This window comes from Megalops cyprinoides, chromosome 13 (assembly GCF_013368585.1).
Source record: "Megalops cyprinoides isolate fMegCyp1 chromosome 13, fMegCyp1.pri, whole genome shotgun sequence".
In the NCBI taxonomy this organism is placed as follows: domain Eukaryota; kingdom Metazoa; phylum Chordata; class Actinopteri; order Elopiformes; family Megalopidae; genus Megalops; species Megalops cyprinoides.
This window is the reverse complement of record NC_050595.1, coordinates 14,054,476-14,076,712: the sequence shown is the minus strand read 5'-3', so window position 1 is coordinate 14,076,712 and position 22,237 is coordinate 14,054,476. Positions and strand designations below refer to the sequence as shown.

Below are 22,237 nucleotides of genomic sequence, written 5' to 3'. Positions count from 1 at the left end.
ACCGTGGCTGACCAATCACACTTGTGTGTTTGCGTCCCAGACGTGGATCCCCTGACTCATGCAGCACTGGGGGATGCCAGTGAGGTGGAGTTTCAGGACTTCCAGGAGTACAGGGTGGAGGCCACCAGCCAGGCCTTGGAGGGAGAAGGCCCCCTGGATGGCCAGCAGCCCAAGTCCAGCTCCAGCACCACGGCTAGCTCCAGCCCCAGCACAATCATCCAGGGAGTCAATCATGTGAGTGTCCCAGCGACTGTAGACACATAGCCCAAAGGCTATATTTGCCAAACAAACTCTTTCCGTAGGGCAGTGTGTTTGACTTGCAGTGCCCTGTAGACTCGCTGTGCTCATCAGTATTCCATAGTCTATCCTGCTCTGACTGTATTTTAGAAGTGCAATTAAGAATTGTGTCAGTTTATGTATACATCTTTGTTGTAACTATTGTGGAAGACACTAGAACACTAAGCCTCTGAACTAAGGATGATAATTCTGTACTGTGGGTACACTCTATTTTAAATGTTTAAGTGCCAGAATGCATACTCATAAAATGTATAATTAGCCATACTGGGGTGTTTTGATTATCTCCCAGTAAATTCAGTGATTCAGTGCTCTGTGACCTTGGTGATGTAACTAGATATTAATAGAATTTAAACTTGAGAATAGTGTGAACTTAAATAAACGATAAAAGTTACTGCGTACAAGAAAGAATCATGGAATTACCACCTGCTTATCTATGGAATATTTCATGAATTTCAGATGTTTTGGCTTCAGTTATATGGTTACAGAAATTAACATTACTTTCTGGAAAAGGCTTATAATTTGAACCCTGCTGTGTTTACAGGAGCAGGGCGAGCCAACAGATATGGAGGTGTCAGCGGCAGCAGCAGCGGTTCAGAACCATGTCCCGGGATTAGGGGCGCAGTCCTTCCCCAAGATGGGGCCTGAGAGACGGGACAGTGAGGCGGCAGCACCTGCAGACCCAGCGGCAAAGAGGAGAGAGTACGACAATCCCTACTTCGAGCCGCAGTACGGCTTCCCAGCTGAGGACGACGCCGATGCGGAGGGGGAGCAGGAGGAGAGCTACACCCCCCGCTTCAACCAGAACCTCAATGGAAACAAGTGAGTAATGGAATTACGAACTTCAGCTCCCGAAGTAGAAGTACTCACCTATCTACACCCACATGCACTCTTCACCAGAACATCAAAGGGCACAAGCGAACACCCCAAAGTGGACACATTCACAAGTATTGTGTTTTACAACAAGCCAAATACATCCATCTTTCTGCATAACTCATTAGCTTGAAGTAATGTACAGTCCAGTGTAGCAATGTTAGTATGTGAGTCTGCTGGTATTGAAATGGCTAATGTCCTGGCATATAGACAAATTGGCTAGCTTGCTGCCTTATCCATTATGACAGAAGTTGTTTGTGACTGGTATTCCCTTCCAAGTGTATGTCCAACTGTTTCTGCAGACACAAAATGTTTTGAAAGCAATGTGTCCCAAAAGAGTACTACCCCTGCAATTCTTTTGTTAGTGTCATCCATTTCACCATTGCAGCAATAAAAATGCTTGAGAATCGTATATTTTTCTATATTTGTAGTTATGAAAAACATAAACCAGATTTAATTGGTAGCATTGGGATAGCAACATTGTGATTTTTTTTTGATGCTGTACATGAACAATGCGATGCAAGTACGATCAGTGTCTGAAGGAGCACAGCCAATTAACATTGGAAAGAAGTACTTGGAAAGGAGCCCCAGTGCCCTCATGGATGTAGACTGGGAAGTGGATCAGCTAATTAGACATACCTGCTTAACAGTAAGGCCTCATATTTTTCCTTGTCCAGCATAAAAACAGACCTTTCAGAGCCAGACTGTCCCCTGAGTTTCTAGTCCGAGACCGTCAGGAGACTCTGTTCCAAAACAGTAACACTATGCGGAGGCTGCAGGGTAGTCCATTCCTTCACTGAGCCAAATTTATTTCTTTCTCCTCCAAAACCGTTACTTAGTTTTTCCTGCTTTCCTGATCACATGCAAACAGTCCCTTGTTAACTACCGTGCTGACTCCTCTCTCCCTTCAGTGGTATTAGACCTTGGGTAGCGATAGCGGCTCTAATGGCTTTCCAGTGCGGGAGGAGGTAAGGCGCACTGCAGGTGGCTGGCTGGTGGCACGTTTCTCCTGGCGACGGGGTTTTTTTCCCGCATCCATCGCTGACCCTCCCCATCTCTCGCAGGCCCCAGAAGCCGCTGCGGCCCAGCAGCCTGAAGCTGCCCGGCGACTCGGACGGGGAGTCGGACTCCCGCGCCAGCTCGCCCAACTCCACCATCTCCAACAACAGCAACGACGGCTTCGGCGGCCTCATGTCCTTTGCAAGTGAGTGGATGAGTGGGCGGCGTGTCGCGTAATGGGCTCTCCAGCTGTGAGATAAGTGGTGCAGGGGTGGGAATAGCATCTGAATCTTAAGCAATTTATACACATCCAGTGGAAAACATCTACAAGCATTAAGAGATATACAGTACCAGTCAAAAGTTTGGATATACTTTTCTTTCTTTACTGTTTTCCACATTTTAGAATAATAGTAGAGATGTAAAAACTATGAACTAATACAAATGGAATTATGCGGTGACCAAAAAGTGTTATAAACAAATCAAAACTATCTTACATTTTAGATTAAAATAGCCAAACAATATTTTTTAAAATTAAATTTTTTGGAAATAAATTCATACATAGGCATCAACCCTACTATTTATATTTTTCTAAGAAACAAATGTAAAGCATTTAAGCATAAGTCTTTAGATCAAAATGTCTTTGAATGCATGTTTCCCATTATCTTAATCAGGCAAGTCCAAAATTTTGACTGGTACTGTACTTGTCTAATCCTCAAACTATGGGCTATGGTTAAATTTACACTCTTGTATTAATCCCCTTATAGATTAGAAAGTATATCAGGCAAAACCTGTAAACACACCACACAATAATAACAAGATATCTACATATCAATACATGTGTAGCTTTTCATGGTAATTAATGTTATTTTTTTGTCAAATTGTACACAGCCACCATTTATGTTTTCCTTTCCCACAATTCCAGGCAATCTGTACAAGAACCACGGTACCAGTTTCAGTCTCTCCAACCTGGCTTTACCCAACAAGGCAGCTAGGGATAAAACAACTCCCTTTCCGAGCCTGAAAGGTACTGTGTCCTCACCGCCGGCTTCCTTTGTCCTTTATTCCTCTGTAGTCCTCACCACTGCATTGATGTGACTTAGACTTATTCATTGGAGTTAGTGTGTCTTTTACTCACCCAGTTTTAGGTAAAATATATGTAATATTTTTTATAATATTTCATGTCAGCTCAGCCAACTCACTGATAAGGGACAGATAGATAGGCAAGGATAGTTAGACAGCATGATTACATTTTCAGGCATACTGGACTCCTCAGTGGTAAACCTAGTTCTGTAGTTTGACTGGCAGTAATAAACCTGACATGGAAATAGATGTATTGGATCTTCATTTATCAGTCAAATTGTAGCACATGCACATGTGAATTTACAGGCCTTACACTCTATTGAGTTTTCCGGAAACCTCCATACCCACATACCAACCTGAATTCAGTACTGAGTAACTGGTCAAAAAGTATGTATCCAGAATGTTTTTATGGACTGAAAAAGCAATTTAGCATAAGGTACGATATGGAATGAAACAGAATTTAAAGCAGAAGTTCCATTGACAAAATTATGCTTAAAGACATATTGACTATAAATTTTCCCGTCTTGATTGTCCCATTGGCACTGCGATGGGCTTATCTCTATGCTTGTGGTTGTTCTTGTTTTATGTAATGCAGTCTTTGCGTAACCTTGTGTCTTATGAGCCTTCCGTATTACTGACAGTATTATCTTAAGCGTAAAATGTCTGTGATACGTTTCCAAGTCAAGTTCTTCTTTGTTGCTGTTCAGTTTTCACATGGCAACTTAAGTTTTTGCTTTGTCTTCTTTTTTACATTCTGTTTTTTTTTTCCTTAATTTATTTTATGCTACAAATTATCCCGTAAATAGAGTACTTTAAGTTTGATGTAGAGCAGGAAATGGATCAAGGTCGGTATACTACATTACCCTGTTGGCAAAAACTTTGACCTTTCTCAAAGGTCAAGTTGAGACTCTATGGCACTATTCAGGAAGCACTGATTAAGTGATGGAAATTATTTTTATTTTTTGAATCACAAGCTCAGTTTTTGATAAATAAATGGAATGCGATGTTATTTTGGCGAGTTGAATGAACTTATAACATTTTTATTTATCAGAACTGGACTTGGAAAGAAAAATGAATGTGTATGCTTATAATTCATGCTTGTAAAGAGTAATCCCATGCTTCATCGGATAGCTGCCATAGCAATGTTTTAGATGTTCTCCTCTGATGTGAAATGTTTTTATTGTTCAGCTGATCCTGAAAGCCCGGGTATGTTCACGTTTGATGTCCCAATTCGAGCGTGATAGTTTGCTGTGCATTTGATCCTACCTCTTCCCTACCAAACCCCACCTTTTTATGGAACCCATAATATATTGATTGTCCTTCAATCATCTTTAAAGGCAGATATCCCTTTGCTATCCTAGATTTCAGCATTCCAGTTGAATTTCTTTCCTTTCCCCCTGATTGCTAGTGGGAGACTTTGCGCTAACATACACACATTTAAAGAAAACAGGTTTTTTTGTTGTTTTTATTTTATTTTATTTTATTTTTCCCGTATTGCATTTTTCCAGACAGTTATTTCAGTTCTCCTCTTTACACTTGTTTTCACTCTTGCTTGCCTGTGAAGTGAGACTCCATTGTTTTTGTGGTTCTCTGTGTAGGAAATAATTTTCATTTTACTGACCTGACATCTGTTGGCAGCAGCATGGGAATTGGGAGAAGCTCCCTGAAAGTATTGTGATAAGGACAGAACAGTGTGGTTCAAAGCATTCTAAACAGGACTGGCAGGACTGGCAAACTCACCATCCAGAATGGTTCTGTTTATTGGTTCACATCAGTTTTTGAATACCTCACTGATGTACTCAAACATAAATCCAAATCCAATTTTCCTGGATCTAATTACTCAATGCCAGCCCGTTTCATGCTGCTAAGCCAGGAAATTGCCAAAAATGCCTTGATCCCATAAATCATTCATAACATTAATTAGTCATAATAAGTCATTGCCTCTCAAGATTTTTTTTGTGACTGTTATATGTGTCTCTTACCACAGTGGCACTGTGTACTAGAGAGTGAGCCCCTATGCACCAATCTAGAATCAGATCTGTCTATGTAACCTTATAACTATAAGCTGAATTAACAACAATGCTGAATTAAGGCAAGGGTTTATAGGCTTGTTATACTGTCACCATGCGATTCAAGTGTAAATTACAGATGGCAAGTTAGTGAAATGTAATTGCCTTACTAGTTAGTTAATGTAGACTGACATAAGTTATTACCTTGCAAGCATGCTAACTGTAAAACCAGACAGTGTGGGGCACAAAAGTAAAGTTTTCAATCAAAATTTCAGTCAAAAAGTAATGTTTTGATCAAATTTTGAGAGGCTTGGGTTGCCAGCAATATTTGACAGCATATCCTTGCACTCTTCTTTCTTTTAAGTCTCACTCAAAAAAAGAAGAAAGAAAAGAATCTCCGGCTTGAGCCTCAGTTTGAGTAAGAAGCCGAGGGGAACGCTTGAAACAAGACCACTGTGATGGCGTTTTAAAGGTTATTTTAGCTGACAAGTAAATATAGTACACTTTTTAGATGAAGTTTACAAGAAAGAAAAATAAACCATCAGCCTCGTGTTTATTTGTTCCTTTTAATCAGGGGTATGAAAAAATATCGAGGGCACTGTGAATATGCTAGTATATTGTAATTATGAAAAATATTAATTGCCACAACCATCTTCGATAATCCACTTCAAATATACACCGCCTAGTTTCTCTCAAGCGAAAATGATGAAGTCACCTTTGACTGCGAACTGGTTGTAAACTGAAAGCGCATTTGCATTACATTTACATTTATTCGTTTGGCAGACGCTTTTATCCAAAGCGACTTACAAGTGAGGCAGAGTATAATAGAAGCAAAAAAAAAGTGCATACCCATAGCAGAACCATTGGTGCCCTGGTGCTCGGGTTTGTCATCCGCCCATGATCGATGGTGTTCTGTCAGTAGAATGCTCTGCCCAGAACAGTCGTCCCCGTCCCCTGATAAGACTGTCGGATGCGCTACTGCTGCTCACAGATACTCCACCGTGGACAGGGACACAGCAATGACGTAGCTCTCGGCCACACGGCGGGGTGAACGTCACTTCAGCCTCAGGCACATTCCAGTATGGTCCTGCAGATGCCTAAGGTTAGGTGTTCTCAGAGGGCACGCGTCAAACCAAATTGTCCCAGCTTCAAATCATTCTGACACATCTGAAGCTGCTTGGAAGTAAAAGCTGACTTAGCAAAAGCTGACAAATCTCAAAGCAGAAGTTCACCCACGGTAAAAAGAGGCCGTGTGAAATATGAAGTCTTATCGTATCCATATCTCTAATACAGCCCTGATTGCTATACAGACCACACCCTCTACTGGCCCCATGCGACCACATCTTCTGCAGAGGCAGGGATACTGCAATGTGCCCTTAAAAAGTTGATTGGAAAGCCCCTGCGATTGTGTTTACTGGAATGCTGTCAGTTTGGTGTGCCTATATTCTCTTTCTGGGCCTTGCTGCTATATCTTCCCAGTGTCTCCAACTGTACATGTGTCTTTTGCTTTTTTCGATATACAGATTCATTCTGTTTTGGGTTGGTGTCTATCTTTCTTTTGGCTTGAGTGGATCTTTTTTTCACTGCACTAACTGTGGGTTTTGTGTCCAGTATTTGGGCTAAATTCTCTAATGGAGATAATAACAGAAGCCGGCCCAGCGAGCGGCGAAGGTGGGTCTCACCCCTGCATTAGCTGCATGCCTCCTAGTCAATCAGCAGCCATCTCCCAGCATCCTCTTCTGCACTCGCTTCGCCGGGCTCCTCTCTGTTGTTGGGCAGTGAAAGTCACCTGGCATCTGCCACCCTCGATAGCCCATCAAACCCTGATGTTGTGGACTGTAACTAGATCACCCCCCTCATTTTTTTATTAACAAGTCACAAACTGTACTGTTTTGTAGATGTAGTGCACAGTGTTGTCGTTGTACACTGTATACATGTGTATAAAAGTTTACACCATCATTTTTTTGGTTTTGTTTCTTGCTCCTGCTGCATGAAGACATTGTTTCTTGGTTTGTGTAACCTCACAGTGCAGACGTTTGCTCATATTTATTTTGTTTTGAGCTCACTCCTGTTTTCTGCCAATGTGTGATGCTAGAGTGATGTCATCTCTCCCCTTTCTGTATCTTGGTATTATCTGTTCCTTAATTGTTATCAGTAGTAGTAGTTGCAGCACCGTTAGAGTTGTACGTGTCCCACTGTGTAGCGTGCCAGATGTCCGAGTGTGCAGTGTCACAAATCAGTCCGGCGAGGTGTGTGTGTGTGTGTGTGTGTGTGTGTCTGCATCTGCGTATGGGTGTGTGTATGTGTGTTTTGCCTCTTGCACAGTTTTTATCTTTGTGCATGAGGGCGGCAGTCTGTGCTGATACCCATGTTTCTGGGACCGCCTAGTCCTGTGTGCTTTGGAAATCTGTGAGTGTATCGCAAAAAAAAAAATATTTTCCAAATATTTAATTCCAAAAATTAACTTTAATAATTCTTAAGTGCTTTCTCATCTAAAGAACATTTGTCCTATGTGACTCATTTTTCTGCAGCACATTATTTTCTTGTGTAAATATTTTTATTAAGCTGGGAGGTGGGGGGCTTGTTTCAGAGAAAAATGGGAGCCAGAGAACATTTTTCTTACAATAAGAAAACACTTAAGTTCAGGCGTGTGATTCATTTATATTTAAACACAACTAATCTTAAATCGTGAAATGAAAAGTCTTATGTGGGGCGTGTGAGTGTGTATGTGTTGTGCGTGTGTGTCTTCTAATCTTGTTTATGTTCCAAACGACCTTTACAGGAAACCGTCCTCCGAGAGCTCTCGTGGACCAGAAATCCTCTGTCATTAAGCACAGCCCCACGGTGAAGAAGGAGTCACCTTCTCCTCAAGGACGGGCGAACAATACCAGGTGAAGTCCGTGCATAAATCCGTCTTAGTTTGGCTTTCATCAGCCGTAAGCATCAGAGAGGCAACAAACTTTGCGACCCTGCGGTTGAAAGGCGACCCCCCCCCCCCCCCCTGCTTTCCGTGGTCTCGGTCTCTAGGCCTACAAGTCACAGTGACCCTTCTTACTTTTAACTCTCTCGGCAGTGAGAACCAGCAGTTCCTGAAGGAGGTGGTGCAGAGCGTGTTAGAAGGGCAGGGCGTCGGATGGCTCAACATGAAGAAAGTGCGGCGGCTGCTGGAAAATGAGCAGCTACGTGTGTTTGTGCTGAGCAAGCTGAACAGGGCCATCCAGTCGGAGGAAGATGCCAGACAGGAGATCATTCATGACGTGGTAAGAGATAAGCGGAGGCGAACATAAGGCTAGGAACAAGGCAAAAGCAGAAGTGACGTACCATCTGTGTTCCTGTTGCTAATGCACACGAGAAATGATTTACCTGTGTCATATTCTGTATGGGGTTTCACCATTTTATCCCAGCATTTGTGGCATGTTGCGTACAGTTTTGTGAAACCCTACAGTAGTCAATTATCTTTTCAGTTCTCTGTAATTCTGAGGTGATGGCAGAAGTGTTATGTATTGATAGAAGAGTGAGACTTGATGAGTAGGGCTGCCATTTGCTGCTCACCACTGAATTTCATGATCCAGTCGAGACTTCGCTCTTCATAGTAAAAAAAAAAAACTATGCTTTGTTCACTGATGACACTTAGCAAGTCCCACCTGTTTTGTGGTTCATGAAGCATCACTGTCCCAACACGAGTGTTTTGTAGTGGATTGGGTTCTTAAATCTGTGTGCAGCCATTAAACATTTTAGCCCTCATCTTCCTGCTGGAAAGAAAGACTGTTTTGCAAAACTCAAAAGTGGGTTCTGCAAAGGGTTACTAACCCCTGTCTTTTCCATCTCTGTCCCCAGGAAATCAGCCGGAAGGTGTACAAGGGAATGCTGGACCTGCTGAAGTGCACAGTATCCAGCCTGGAGCATTCCTACACCAACGCAGGCTTGGGTGGCATGGCCAGTGTCTTCAGCTTGCTGGAGATTGCACGCACACACTACCAAACCAAAGGTAGTGTAACATCACTCACGCTCACACACAAATGGACTCATATTTGAAATCTCAGACCTAAGGTTGGAAAATGCCGCACATTAAACTGATACAGTCCAGCTGTTCACAACAGGAGGAGCCTGGAACCATGGACTTGATTTTTTTGTGCTGCTCTCCTCAGAGCGAGTGAGATCGGCCTGATGGTTAAGGCCAAGGTCAAAGTGCTTTCGCTTTCAGACCGGGATTGCAAACTGACCCAAGACAGGGTACTGTATGGTGCTTTATATTCTGGGTTGCACCTGGTCGCTGCTTTTCTGGGGCATCTTTATTTCTACACATTTGATTTGTACTGTCTGCTTCAAAGGGGCACTCCACCAAAGACGTAATGTGGTTGTTTCTTACTATCAAACAATGGGTACATTTTTTCTAGTATTTGCACAGCCACACTGAGTTGTAACTGTAGCTAGCCTTGTATAAACACTGCAAAAATGTACTTCCTTAGAATGAACAGATGGAAATGTAGTTCTTTGGAGGAGTGCCTCTACATTGCCTTTAACCTGATCAACAGCGATTGAACACCCCCCCTCCCCTCTTTTCTTGTCTCCACTCTTCATTTTACACTTTTCACATGATCACTCTGCCCGTATCCCATCTCTCTTTCGCCACTCCGCTCTCTCCGAAGACCCCGAGAAGCGCAAGCGGAGCCCCACAGATGGTGGAGGCGGCAGCAGTCCGGGCAGTAAGGACAGCCTGACGCCCCGCGGAGAGAGCACCAGGCCCCTGGGCCCTCTGCTGGTGCCCAGGCTCCAGCTCCAACCCCCCTCTTCCTCCACTGGCAAGGGGGCCCGCCAGTTTGACACCCGAAGTCTGAATGAGGAGAATTTTATTGCCTCTATTGGTGTGTACCTCCCCTGCATGCGCTCCGAAAGGCCCTGAGCTTCCACCCCTCCCCCCCACACCCCGCTGACTGGGGGGGCCATTCTTACAACCCCTAACGAGTGTTACTGTTGTCGTATTTCCTTTCCTTTTGCAACACTGTTTCCCCGAAATCGCTCACCACAAAATCAACCCTGCATTCAACTTTCAACTTAAAAATTTCAGCCTAAAAAATTCAATTTTATCCAGGCATATTTTAGGTATGAGGAAAAATAAAATCTTTTGAAATATTTTAATGTACATTAGGCTTTCCAGGGCCCATTTACAAATATGCAACAGGGCGAAAAACAAGTAATTCCCATGGGAAGTCTCGAACTAGGCATCGGTGAAACCCCTAGTACCCCTGCTGCCAAGTAATATATTGCAACGTAGGAATTATTCGCATGTTGCATATCTGCGATTGTGACTACCTCAATGTCAGTTGTTAAGTAGGTTTAGTGCCACTTATGAATCTGCTGCTAATGGCTGGAACATTACATTTAAATGGCTTTGAGGAGCTTACGCCCACTGGTAGAACTGTGGCCCCATTTTGTTAATTTTCTTTTTCTTTCTGAAGAATGCAAGAAATGTTGCCAATATTAATCCATTCAGTTGTGTTCCATTTTACAGATACTGTATGTGCCCCTGTTTGTTCCCTCAGCCAAATAGAACTGATGCATGTTTGTCTGCTTTTATCAGTCTTTAAGTTTCATTTTCAAGCGAAATCTGCAGTACTTAAATAATTGGCAGCAACACTGAATAAATCCCAAATGAAGCTGGTCAACTAAATAGAAACATCTAGACATATGAATCATAGACACTACTGCAGTTTTCTTGTTGAGGTGTGATAGGATGTTAGCACCTCTTTTTCAGTATTGCGGATGACCCCATATTCCCTTCTAAACAGATCCAAGAACCTGTCCCATTATTTACAAATTTACTGATTGACTTTTTCAGTATCACTGCACCTGATTGGCTGTTCAACCCAGTCCTTCCTGCTGCTGCCATTGGATGAAGTAACTCTTGGCATCCTTGAGATTTACCTTGAAGTGGTGCAGTGGTATAGCCTATGCAGTGGAAGTATCAGCTGTGTGTGATTGTCCTTCCCGGGCTTTAGAGCAAATTGTCCCTTGGGTCTGTGTAGATGGGAACAGGGTCTGCTCCCGCCCCTTTTTTTGAAGACGCACCTTCAATTCTACGGAATGTCCTTGAGACTGCATCCATGCTTCTGCTGAACCCCATTCCAGTGCTGGCTGGCTCAGTTCTCATTCCTCAGCCACTATTCAGTTAGGGCCTTATCTACTCAAGATCCTGGTTCTGGAGGGCCTCACTCCAGTAGCTTTTTGTTCCACTGAAAGTATTGAAATAATTGTGAAAGAACTGGTGCATCGTGAGGACTGAACCATTGTACAAGTGCCATTTTTGAAAGTGCAAGTATTGACAAGAGCTGGACAACCTGTTGGATTGCTGCCCTCCAGGACCATGCGTGAGGAGTATGGAATGCTTTGTAATGTGACTTCTGTAGCGGGGCCAGGATAATGTTTTGCTCACAGTACATTTATGTTGATGTTGCACTCTTAGAATGAACGTGGCACCTTCTGAACATTACAAAGCATCTCCAGTTAGCCAGGGATCATTTTTGTGTAAATTTGTTTTTATATTGTTTATCTTCTTTATGCCCATCGTCCATCCCCCGCCTATCCAACAAGCTCTCTGACTCTATCTCTGTCTTTCTCTCCTTGCTTGCAATGCATCTTGGGTAGAATTGTGGAGCAAGCACCAGGATAACAGAAAGCAAAAAGCTATGGAAAAACAACAGAGTAAGAAATTTCATACACAAAAAAGACTGGGGTCTCGCATAACTGACAACTTTTAATCTCACACTTACACCCACCCCCAACCCTACCCCCCGCCCTCCTCCCACACCTGCCATGTTCCTGTCACTGAGTGAGCTGACAGAACAAGAACAGTATGTTTTGAAAGAAAAAAAAAGTTCTACAGAATAGGAAATTAAAAAAAAACAATATAGAAGGCTTTAAGTGTTTGTTTTCAGTGGCAGATCTGAAAATGAGCAAGGAAAGATTATGATTGGTACACAAAAGCTTTTTCATGCCTACCATTTCATTTGGTGTCTGATTTGTTAATTTTTGTGGGGCTGTATGTCATTGTTTGTTGAAATTGCCTTCAATCTGTTACAGATGGCCATTGTTTTAAGCAATGAATTAAGGTGAACACAATGAAGACATTGTGGAGCCATATTACAGAAGCAAATGAACTTTGACATTTCACATAAATATATATTTAGGGTCTGCCTTTGGATATAGAAGAAGAGATATTTGTAATATCATTTCCATATTTTAAAGTTGTTAGGATATAATGTGGCAGAATGGTTATAACTCATCAAGGTCCTCAAAAATGTTCAGTCCTCTCATTCAGAGTGGACCCTGTTTTGTCTTGACGAAAAATCCAGTTCCACCTCTGTCATATATACCTATATCTTTGTTTGGGTTGATGGCACACTGGCTATAACAGGCATGTCATAATGCGGCATGTGGGTATGTAGCTGGCTTGCTGGTTTTCGCCATAGGTTTAGTAAATTCATTAGCTTTAAAATTAGCTGGCTATGTAGAGTTTACATTAGTATCCTGCAAATTAGTTTGTTTACTTGCTTGCTAGTTAGGAAACTTGTTCTGGGTAGGTGGCCTACATCGATGCTGTCGCTATCCCCCAATGCCATGTTTGTATGCCTAACAAACATTTGTATCTCATTTTGTATAGTTTTAGGACAAAATGCCACTAAGGTAGCTGGTCTGTTTTTCAATACTCCAAACAGTGTGCTAGATGTCTTGAATAATGTCCGATGCTCTCTTTAAATAGCCATCTTGACAGCTCGCTAATTTCAGTATGAAAAAGTAGCTACTCAGTCACAGTACAACTAAGACCTAAGTGTTTAGCTTTTATTTTGAAATTTTATTTTGCATAATACTGAGCATATGTCACATTAAAATGGATCTAGCTACAAGATATTGCACTACTGCTCAATGCTTGCTTTTTGTAAATAGACAGTATTGCAACCCAGTTGTTATGTTTTTCTGGTTTATTTGACGGATGTGTGAAATTATGAGAGGAATTAGATGTAGTTATACCTGAAGAGTAGAAACCAGGATTCTGTAAATTTAACAGAAGTGTAGGGTTGCCAAGTAACAAATCCCCTTGCGGGATATGTTGTTGTAAATACATTTTTATGAACTTTAATCATGGACCTATGACATTAAAAAAATAACACAAATTTAGGATTTTTTATCATTCTAAATTAATTATATTCCTAAATCGTGTGTTACATGTCCCTTATTGCAGTGGTCATCCCTCTCATAATACCCTGAAAATTCCCTGAGAGCATAGACAGCTGCTGTAGATTTTGTCTATTGTGAATACTGACACAAGGCCAAGCAAGAAAATTCTAAAAGTATATTATAAATCAATATTGCTGAAACTGAATGTAATGTTCAGTTGTTCATAACATCAGTGTCCACTTATTTTATATGGTCTGGATCACTGCCTGAACCTGAGTGACCCTAATTGTAAAGAGTTAGACATGGTCATGAATTTTTTTTATAGATGGCATTATGTAAGGTAATCACACAGCTCTCACTGCTACCAAGTTTTTTTTTTTTTTGTTTTTTTTTTGTATAATCAAGCCACATTCATAAATGCCAAGCAGTATTTAGCAATAATTACACAAGAACAGTAAACATTGGTTTTGTGTTTGAGATGAGGGCACAGAACGTTCTTCCTTTAAATGGCAGTACTATTGTGAAAAAATATGATCTTTTTTTATAACATACATTTGTATAAACGTCGTAGTATGTATACACAATGCATAATTCAGTTTTAACTTTTTTTGGAGTGGACATGGCGAGGCTTGGCTTTGAATCGTGAGGTTGCCAAAGAGAAATCTTGTGCGACACTGATTTGATTATGGTAGAAATGAACTTGAGTAGGTTATGAATTCCGTATCCCCATGGAATGGCCTTTTAAATTAGTGCATGTCTTTTTAATTTAGCTGAACATATTTTGTTATTGTGTTGGGAATTACAGATAGTGAAAACAATATGTAGCAATTGTGTTACTGGTGATTGCTGAATGCCTCTATAATGCAAAGACAGTACCATTGAGTCAATGAAGCCCTAGATGAATAATCTTAACCATGTAGCAGGTGACTTATCACAACTGTGCACACTGTCATGCTTTTGGTTTTAAATGAATCCGTAAAAATGCATGAGATGATATTGCTATAGCTTGCCTTCTTGTCCTTTGTCCTTCTTCCTGGCTTTTAGCATGATAGTTTGCCAATTGTCAAATCCTCAAAGCCCAAAGATATGATTCTTGTCCTTTCTGCACAGTATGCTGCCATGTATATATTGGGGGTAGGCAACTCCAGATCTCAAGAGCCAGGTTTAGTCTCAGACTGAATTACAAATCATCTCTGATTCTGTGTTTCATTTTGATGTATGAACAAACTAATACATTCCAGTCGTGAGAACTGGAGTGTACTACCCCTGTGAGTCTCGGGCTGGGCATTTGCCCTCTATCGGTTCTGTTTCTCGACATTCAAAAGCCTCCTTCCACGCAGGTTGCATGCTTGTCTGTCTCTTGCACTCTGCTGCTCACTCAGTCACTGGCATGGAGCCCACCCTGCCCTCTGTAAGGGGCAGGGACGACAGTGTGGGCAGCTCAAACCCAAGGAAGTTCACTCTGCTAGCCCTGGGATCTACACATTAACATGTCCAAACTGTCAGACTGAATTCAGGACTTCATGTAAGCCAAACCTGTAAGGTCTTTACTTACCTACCAGCAGAGCACCCATTGCTGACAACAGAAAGACATGACCGGCATTTGGTCATGTTTGAACTGGCTCTGTGTCCAGCAAATACATGCTTTATGTCTGAAATCTGCTGACCGGAAGGACATTGTCACAAAGCTGCAGTGTGACCACCTTTGTAACTCAGGTGAGGCTTGCGCCCGTGGACAGCATGGCTGCAGAGTGAATTTTGGGGTAAGTAGCCCCCTGTACGGGGCTGATACTCAGTCCCATGCTTTGATCTCTGCTGTGGGTCAGCGTGCTGCCCGTGCCGCCGCAGCGATCAAACGGCAGGAGGCCTAGGAGAGGTTCCATCTTGTCTTGTCGGGCAACTCGGTCCGGTCTAAGTGTTATCCGGCCACGCGCACTGTGCCTGCGGTCACGGCCGATGGATTCCCTGCAATCCGGTCTAGGTCGCTGACGCTCACTGTCCCTTGCTCACGGTTGTCCGTTTTTTTCCCTCTCTCCAATCTTGGCCTCTCCTGAAACTAAGTCACATGACCATCAGTTTGGAAGTTGGTTCCTGGGAACCTGACAGGAGGATAGTGTGATGCACTTGTTCCTCAAAACCTTTTCCTTCTAAATTATCATCACAACAAATATTCATGCACATGACAAGCAATTATCTATTAGAATGTGACATTGAAGAGACAGACATAATCATAACCATGGTTTATTTGCAGAAATGTTGAGGTTCCTTGGGATTCCTACCTCTGCCAGTCATGTGACTTATTCTTGGGAAGCTAAGTGGAGGAGTTAGCGGTTGCCGCGCTAACTGTGTATTTCCTACAGGGGTGGAGGGAGCGAAGCAAATTGTCGACCTGGGGGACACAGATGAGAAGAAGTCCCAGATCAGTGCTGACAGTGGGCTGAGTGTCACCTCTGGCTCTCAGGTCTGTATTCAGCAGAATCCAAATTCAAATACTCAAAAGTCCTAAATAAGCTTGATTATTATGGGAAGAATTCCCACATCATTCATCAACACATTTACAACGGAGAAAGCATGTAAACTGCCCATATTTATTCATTTGGCAGACACTTTTATCCAAAGCGACTTACAAGTGAGGCAGTACAACACAAGCAAAAAAACACATAAGGAGTCCTGGTACCATAAGTCAGTAATTGTGTTTGGGTGAGCATGTGAAGTATGTACTATAGCTACAAGAGAAAACATTTTAGTTTGTCCTGATTGGCATATGATTGGTAATTAATTCTATTGTGTGGTTGAATTATTTTTAAGGACTCTGATAAAACTGATGATCTAGAGTTGTGGCCCTTTAGGAACTGGTCTTGTCATCAATTCCAAACCAACTGGAAGGTGGTGTATCTGCTGCTGATAAAGGTTAAATACAGTAAATGGAGAAACCTGAGATGTGAAGAACAGACCATACGCAAGAAGTTTGGCCTCAGGGACAGTGATTGGCTAACCCTGTTGAGTGGTTCCTGACACCACCACACAACATCCCTCATTCCTCTACTGCTTATCTGTCTCTCCACAGAAAAGTGATTCTGAGTCTGTTGCCAGCTCTGAACCCCCAGCCCTTACCAGGAGCACCAGCCAGGACTCAGAGGCCAGCACAGTGGTAGGGCATGGCCAACACAGAGAGATTGCATCAGGCTTTATCATATACATTACGTCCAATGATGAAAACTTTTTTTTGCAGTGTTCAGAGTGGGCTTATTATGTAGTGACTGCTTTCTAGATTTAAATTTCCTAGATTTAAAAGGAATCAATGATTTCACTGGTTACTGATTTGGTTTTCTTGGGTTTTTCCCCATTACTAATAATGGTGTGGAGAGCCCTGCTATAGGATATTCTAGCTGAGAGGAACTTGTTGCTAAACAGCGTATTTGTGTATTTTTTGTTGCTGTTAGGTGAGTAACAGCTCAGGGGAGACGCTGGGGGCCGACAGTGACCTGAGCAGCAACGCTGGGGACGGACCAGCCGGCAGACTAGCGCCTCACCTCACCATGTCCAGAGGAACCCTCTCTGACAGCGAGATCGAGACCAACCCGGCCACCAGCTCTGTCTTTGTGAGTTTCCCTCTCAAGTTATTTTGTCCCTCAAAACTGGAGTGGAATGATTGAAGGGTCCTGCCAGGGTTACAGGGTCATACTTGTGCCAACATCAAGTCTTAACTGGAAGCATTAAATTTCCATGTTTCAGTGACTTGTACCCTAGTTTCACGGGTGGCGTGGGTGACGTGGGGCTTTGTCAATCTTATCCAGGGGAAGACTCATAAGCTGAAGCCCGGCCTAAAGGAGCCGCGTGGCAGTGTGGGAAGGGCTGCCCCTGTCATGCCCCTAGAGGATGTCAGTATGAGGATCTACCTCTGTGAAGGCCTGCTGGGTAAGTTCTCCATAGACTGGTGAAAGCAGAAGAAGGATTATCTTTAGTTTTTCAGTCTTAAGTCAGGTTATTTTGGTACTTCTAAACTTTATATGAGACTTTATACAGGATGCGCTGACCATGTTAGCCCTGTGGCTACAACAGGACCACATCTGTGTCATTTTTTATTTTTGTTTTTAAATTGTGGAAATAGGCTGATTAATATCACTCACAAGAGAATGCAGGCACTGGAGTACCTTAGTTTTTATGTAATTGACTGGAAACAGTCTGGACAGAAGCATGTACAGTGGATTTGTAAGAAAGTCAAAGGAATAAGAAAATAAAGAAAGCTGTCAACACTGAACAGATCAAATTTGCTGTTATTCAGCATACCAAGCAGTCAATTAAAACACTGGCTTTTTCAATTAAAAACCCGTTAACAGAGAATGTAGCTTGTTCTCAACCCTATTAGTGAGCCTCTTTAAATAGGGTGTTGTGATAAATTAGGTATTTAATGTCATACTTCAATACTTAATGAAGCAGACAAACAAGAGAATACAGTGATGCCTATTGTCGTCCAAAGCGCGTGTAGAGTGCTGAGTAATGTCCATCCTTCACAGGTATTTCAACCCGCAGGAATGGTGTTCTCTTTACACCATTTTGCAAAATTTTCATCTTTTACCCGTGTGTGTGTTTATCTTTTAACACTTCTCCTCCTTAATTAAATTAACATAGCTTTTCAATTATTAATGTTGTTTCGATCACAAGTAACTCCCAGGTGGTGAGTATGTCAGCTGTTGCGGTTTTGTTGTACTTCTTGGCTGTCTGCCGTCTGAGCTTGCTATTAACCAGAATGCGGTGTGGCACTGGCTTCTTCTGGCTTAACTTCAACCGCCCTGCCTCTCTTCCTCGTTTGTGGGACGCTGCGTAGGGCGGGACAAGAGCTCAGTGTGGGACCAGCTGGAGGATGCTGCCATGGAGACCTTCTCTCTGAGTAGGGCTAACCTTATTTGTCTGCTTGTGGCTGGAGTGCGTGCCTCGGTTCTTTGTGTGCCGTGTGTCTTCACCGCATGCGGCTCCTCTTTAAAACACTGTTTTATGTTTTTTTCCTGACATCCCTCTCATGTACTGTTTCCCAAACCTGCTCCCAAACCGCTGTGTTTTCCAATTGACTTGAAGCACTGTTATCTCCTCTGAGCTGCCCTTAGCTTGTTTGTGCCATCAAGAAAGTAGGTCAACAAAGCATTGAGAATCGGCAGCACAGTTTGCCAGGTTTTGGAAATGGTACCCTCCTACCCTGCACTTGCTTTTTGACTGTCAAAGTGTAGCAGGCATGATGCCAGGAAACAGTGGATCTTGTGTCAAGTATGACTCACTATCGAGCCAAATGAGGTTTTATTGCTAAAACTGTCAGAGTGAACTGCATGTCATTAAGGGGTTTCAGACATTTTTATTTGAACTCCATTATGCAACACCAAGACAGCACAGCTGAGATCTGTGCCTTGTGCTTGAACACATTTGGCTGGTGTTGTGCGCAGAATCGTCAGTGAAAAGAATGACTAGGAAAGGCTTAGTAGATCTTTTTTTTCTGGATGTTAAATCATCATCATGTCATCATGTCGCAAACTAGGCATCCTTATATCACGTGTGAATAATAAGTAAGTATTGTAATAGCAAGATGTAATCAACAATTAATTTGTTGTTCATTGAAAATTGCTGTAATTAAGGCTTTTTAATTTTAGGGAAACAAAGCATCCTCTGGTATTGCTGTGATGTGAAAATGGTAGGAATTGTTAAGTTTGGAATCCCTTTGGCCCTGTATTTACTGTGAAGCCCGTGTGTACGTGCGTGTGCACAGGTAAGGAGCGCTCCACCCTGTGGGACCAAGTACAGTTCTGGGAGGATGCCTACCTGGATGCGGTCATGCTGGAGAGGGAGGGAATGGGCATGGATCAGGGGCCACAGGAGATGATTGACAGGTGGGCATACAGCTCCATAGGGGGCCTGGATGGGATGATGTTTTCTTTTTTTTTCTGTCATGTGGCCCTGGAGCATGCTCTGACCTGCATCCTCTACGTCCGCATGCAGGTACCTGTCTCTTGGTGACCACGACCGAAAGCGCTTGGAGGATGACGAGGACAGGCTGCTGGCCACTCTTCTGCACAATATGATTGCCTACATGCTGATGATGAAGGTAGACTTGTGCTCTCTCTCTCTCTCTCTCACACACACACACACACACACACACACACACACACACACACACACATACACACATGCATGCACACACACAATACACCCACATTGTCTGAATGTTTAGTTGCTGGAAACCCACTGAATGTTACTGTAATTGCACCTCCCACAGGTAAATAAGAACGACATCAGGAAGAAAGTGAGGCGTCTGATGGGGAAGTCTCACATCGGCCTAACCTACAGTCAGGAGATCAACGAGATTCTGGAGCGGCTGCCCACACTGGTGAGGGAGTAGCACTGACTAATGAACACTTAGCACTTTGCTGTTTTTGACACGTAGCCTCAGTCGTGCGTGTAGCTGCGTCATCTCAAAGGGCAGGCCAGCTGTATCCCTTCTTTTTTTAGCAGTGATTTTTGATTCACACTGCCGTGGGTGGAAAGTTCACCATAAGCTTTGAGATGGTGTGGTAACTCTAAATTATTTAGCGGCAAAGCACATTTTTGTGGAAAAAATAACTTGACATATGCACACTATTCTGTGGATGCCCTGATAAAATATGTTGCAGAGGGAACAGCAGGTGATGCAATGTTTTGTGTTTCAGACTGGACGGGAGCTCTCGATCCGGCCCAGTGGGAGTCGTCACATCAAGAAGCAGACTTTTGTGGTGCATGCTGGGACAGATACCACAGGAGACATATTCTTCATGGAGGTATGAGAAGTAAAGCTTGATTTGCTTTCTTTATCATGCTGGTGTTTCTCAGCTGATGCTGTGTGTTTTCGTTTATTCTTTGTTTTCAGTGGAAGAGAGTTGTTTGGTTTTATTTGTTACAGTTCAGTTTTCATCACTTTATTTGTAGTTCTGTTGGTCAGGTGCCCCATCTGTTTATTAGATTGCTTTATGCTGTGAACCCGAATCCGATACTAGCCACAGTTGGTTTGAAGTGTTGTGGGCTATGCAGTGAGGCAAGAATTGAAAGCAGTTATTTGACTGTTATCTGTAATTTGACAATAATTTGATTGTTGTTCTCATGATGTAAATCAGTAAGTTTTATTTAGCATATAATTCATGTAAAAATGTTGAAGAATGCTTTACAGAACATAAGTAAGAAACACTTGGAAAAACATTTGTACAAGACCTGCAAGATAATAGCTAAGTAGCCATTACCATAGATGGCAAAAACAGACATTAGATTGGTATCAGCAGTTATAGGTGAAAGAGACCATATGTTATTATATGTTCACATGTGAAAGACAAATGATAGCATTAGTAAGAGAAAGAAAACATGTAAAAGCCCTCTTTGTCTTTCTCCTCAACAGGTATGCGATGACTGCATTGTCTTGCGGAGCAACATCGGCACAGTGTATGAGCGCTGGTGGTATGAGAAGCTTATCAACATGACTTACTGCCCCAAGACCAAAGTTCTGTGCCTGTGGAGACGCAATGGCCAGGAAACCCAGCTCAACAAGTTCTATACCAAGAAGGTAGGCCCACTCCTTCACTGCTTCTGGGATGGGCTCTTCCCTCTATTGTAAAGGCATGTTTACTGTGGGAACATTCAAGAGGGACTAATCCAGTAAATGGGCAGATGTACGTATTGGCTTCACAAAGACAAGGTGGTAGTAGACCGAAGAAATGAAAATTTGGTAACAAAATCTGCCCGGACTTAAAGAATGTGAAATGAGTTGAACTAGGGCAGCAGCATGGTGTAGCAGTAAGGAGCGTGGTTCATTAAACATAAAAAGCCTGCCAGCCTGCCAGCTGGGACACTGCTGTTGTATCCTTAGGCGAGGTACTTAAGCGTAAATGCCTCAGTAAATATCCAGTTGTATAAATGGGTAAAACTTGAAGCTGTATGAGCTATGTCACTCTCAATCAGAGTGTCAGCTAGCCAAATGTAATGCAATATAATTGAATGAAATTGGTCCTGATGAATCACATGTCATATTTGCTTCTGTTAGTAGGGATAGTCTCCATACATCTCTGCATGCAGCTGATGGACAACAGTATGTTATCAAGCTTGAGCTGACTTAAATTGTCTAGAACATACTAAACCAATTTTAATTTAATAAGTTAAAAAAGCCTTTTAAACAAAACAGTCCTTTCTGAACTGTGATGGGGCCTCTCTCTGTTGGGGATGGTGTTGGCTAAAGGGACCATGGGGATGTTTAAAGTTGTCTCTCCTTTGTCCCTCAGTGTCGGGAGCTGTACTACTGTGTAAAGGACAGCATGGAGCGTGCAGCCGCACGGCAGCAGAGCATCAAACCAGGTGAGGAAACAGCACGCGTTAGGTGTATTTTTACATATGTGACTGGATTAAAGGACAGTAACATTCTGAAGTGTGAAAGTTAAATTTAAAATGTTTCTTTTGTATTTGGAGTAACTGTCTCTGACTTAACCAGAAATTTAAGCCAGTTTTAGACATTCCCTGCAAAGCTGATAATGAACACCAGCTCTCTGCTGAACTTTTTGAAGTGTGCACTGGTGTTTAGCAGGTGAGGGCATACACATTGGGACATCATGTTCTGCAGTGAGTTTGAAGACTTTATCACCTGGAGAGAAGCCAGGTTCTGTAGAATCCATGCAGATCAGCAGTTTTGTCTGTTTTGATCATTACAAAATCTGTAAATGTTTTCAACCTCGCTTGGATTCAAGAAGACTTTTCTTCAGTGAAGAATATTAATCCTGGGGAGACATGCCAAATTGTTGAATGTTTTT

The 22,237-nt window shown here is 42.5% G+C and overlaps 1 protein-coding gene across 38 annotated transcripts in view; it reads left to right on the top strand.

Annotated features, from left to right (window-relative positions):
• The window catches only part of madd (MAP-kinase activating death domain), a 66,846-nt gene that overhangs the window by 33,969 nt on the left and 10,640 nt on the right, over positions 1-22,237 (top strand). For 5 of the 38 annotated variants that reach the window (XM_036543240.1, XM_036543242.1, XM_036543239.1 and 2 more), the window contains 21 exons: positions 41-234; positions 839-1,116; positions 2,232-2,371; positions 3,089-3,190; positions 6,867-6,926; positions 8,038-8,146; positions 8,329-8,515; positions 9,093-9,243; positions 9,905-10,120; positions 11,901-11,957; positions 15,791-15,891; positions 16,498-16,581; positions 16,874-17,032; positions 17,228-17,348; positions 18,259-18,321; positions 19,186-19,306; positions 19,416-19,521; positions 19,693-19,803; positions 20,123-20,230; positions 20,839-21,003; positions 21,716-21,788. In XM_036543240.1, coding sequence (XP_036399133.1) covers positions 41-234; positions 839-1,116; positions 2,232-2,371; positions 3,089-3,190; positions 6,867-6,926; positions 8,038-8,146; positions 8,329-8,515; positions 9,093-9,243; positions 9,905-10,120; positions 11,901-11,957; positions 15,791-15,891; positions 16,498-16,581; positions 16,874-17,032; positions 17,228-17,348; positions 18,259-18,321; positions 19,186-19,306; positions 19,416-19,521; positions 19,693-19,803; positions 20,123-20,230; positions 20,839-21,003; positions 21,716-21,788 — 2,706 coding nt within the window. The remainder of the gene's footprint in view (positions 1-40; positions 235-838; positions 1,117-2,231; positions 2,372-3,088; positions 3,191-6,866; positions 6,927-8,037; positions 8,147-8,328; positions 8,516-9,092; positions 9,244-9,904; positions 10,121-11,900; positions 11,958-15,790; positions 15,892-16,497; positions 16,582-16,873; positions 17,033-17,227; positions 17,349-18,258; positions 18,322-19,185; positions 19,307-19,415; positions 19,522-19,692; positions 19,804-20,122; positions 20,231-20,838; positions 21,004-21,715; positions 21,789-22,237) is intronic. The other 33 variants (XM_036543249.1, XM_036543245.1, XM_036543269.1 and 30 more) reach the window with 11 other exon arrangements.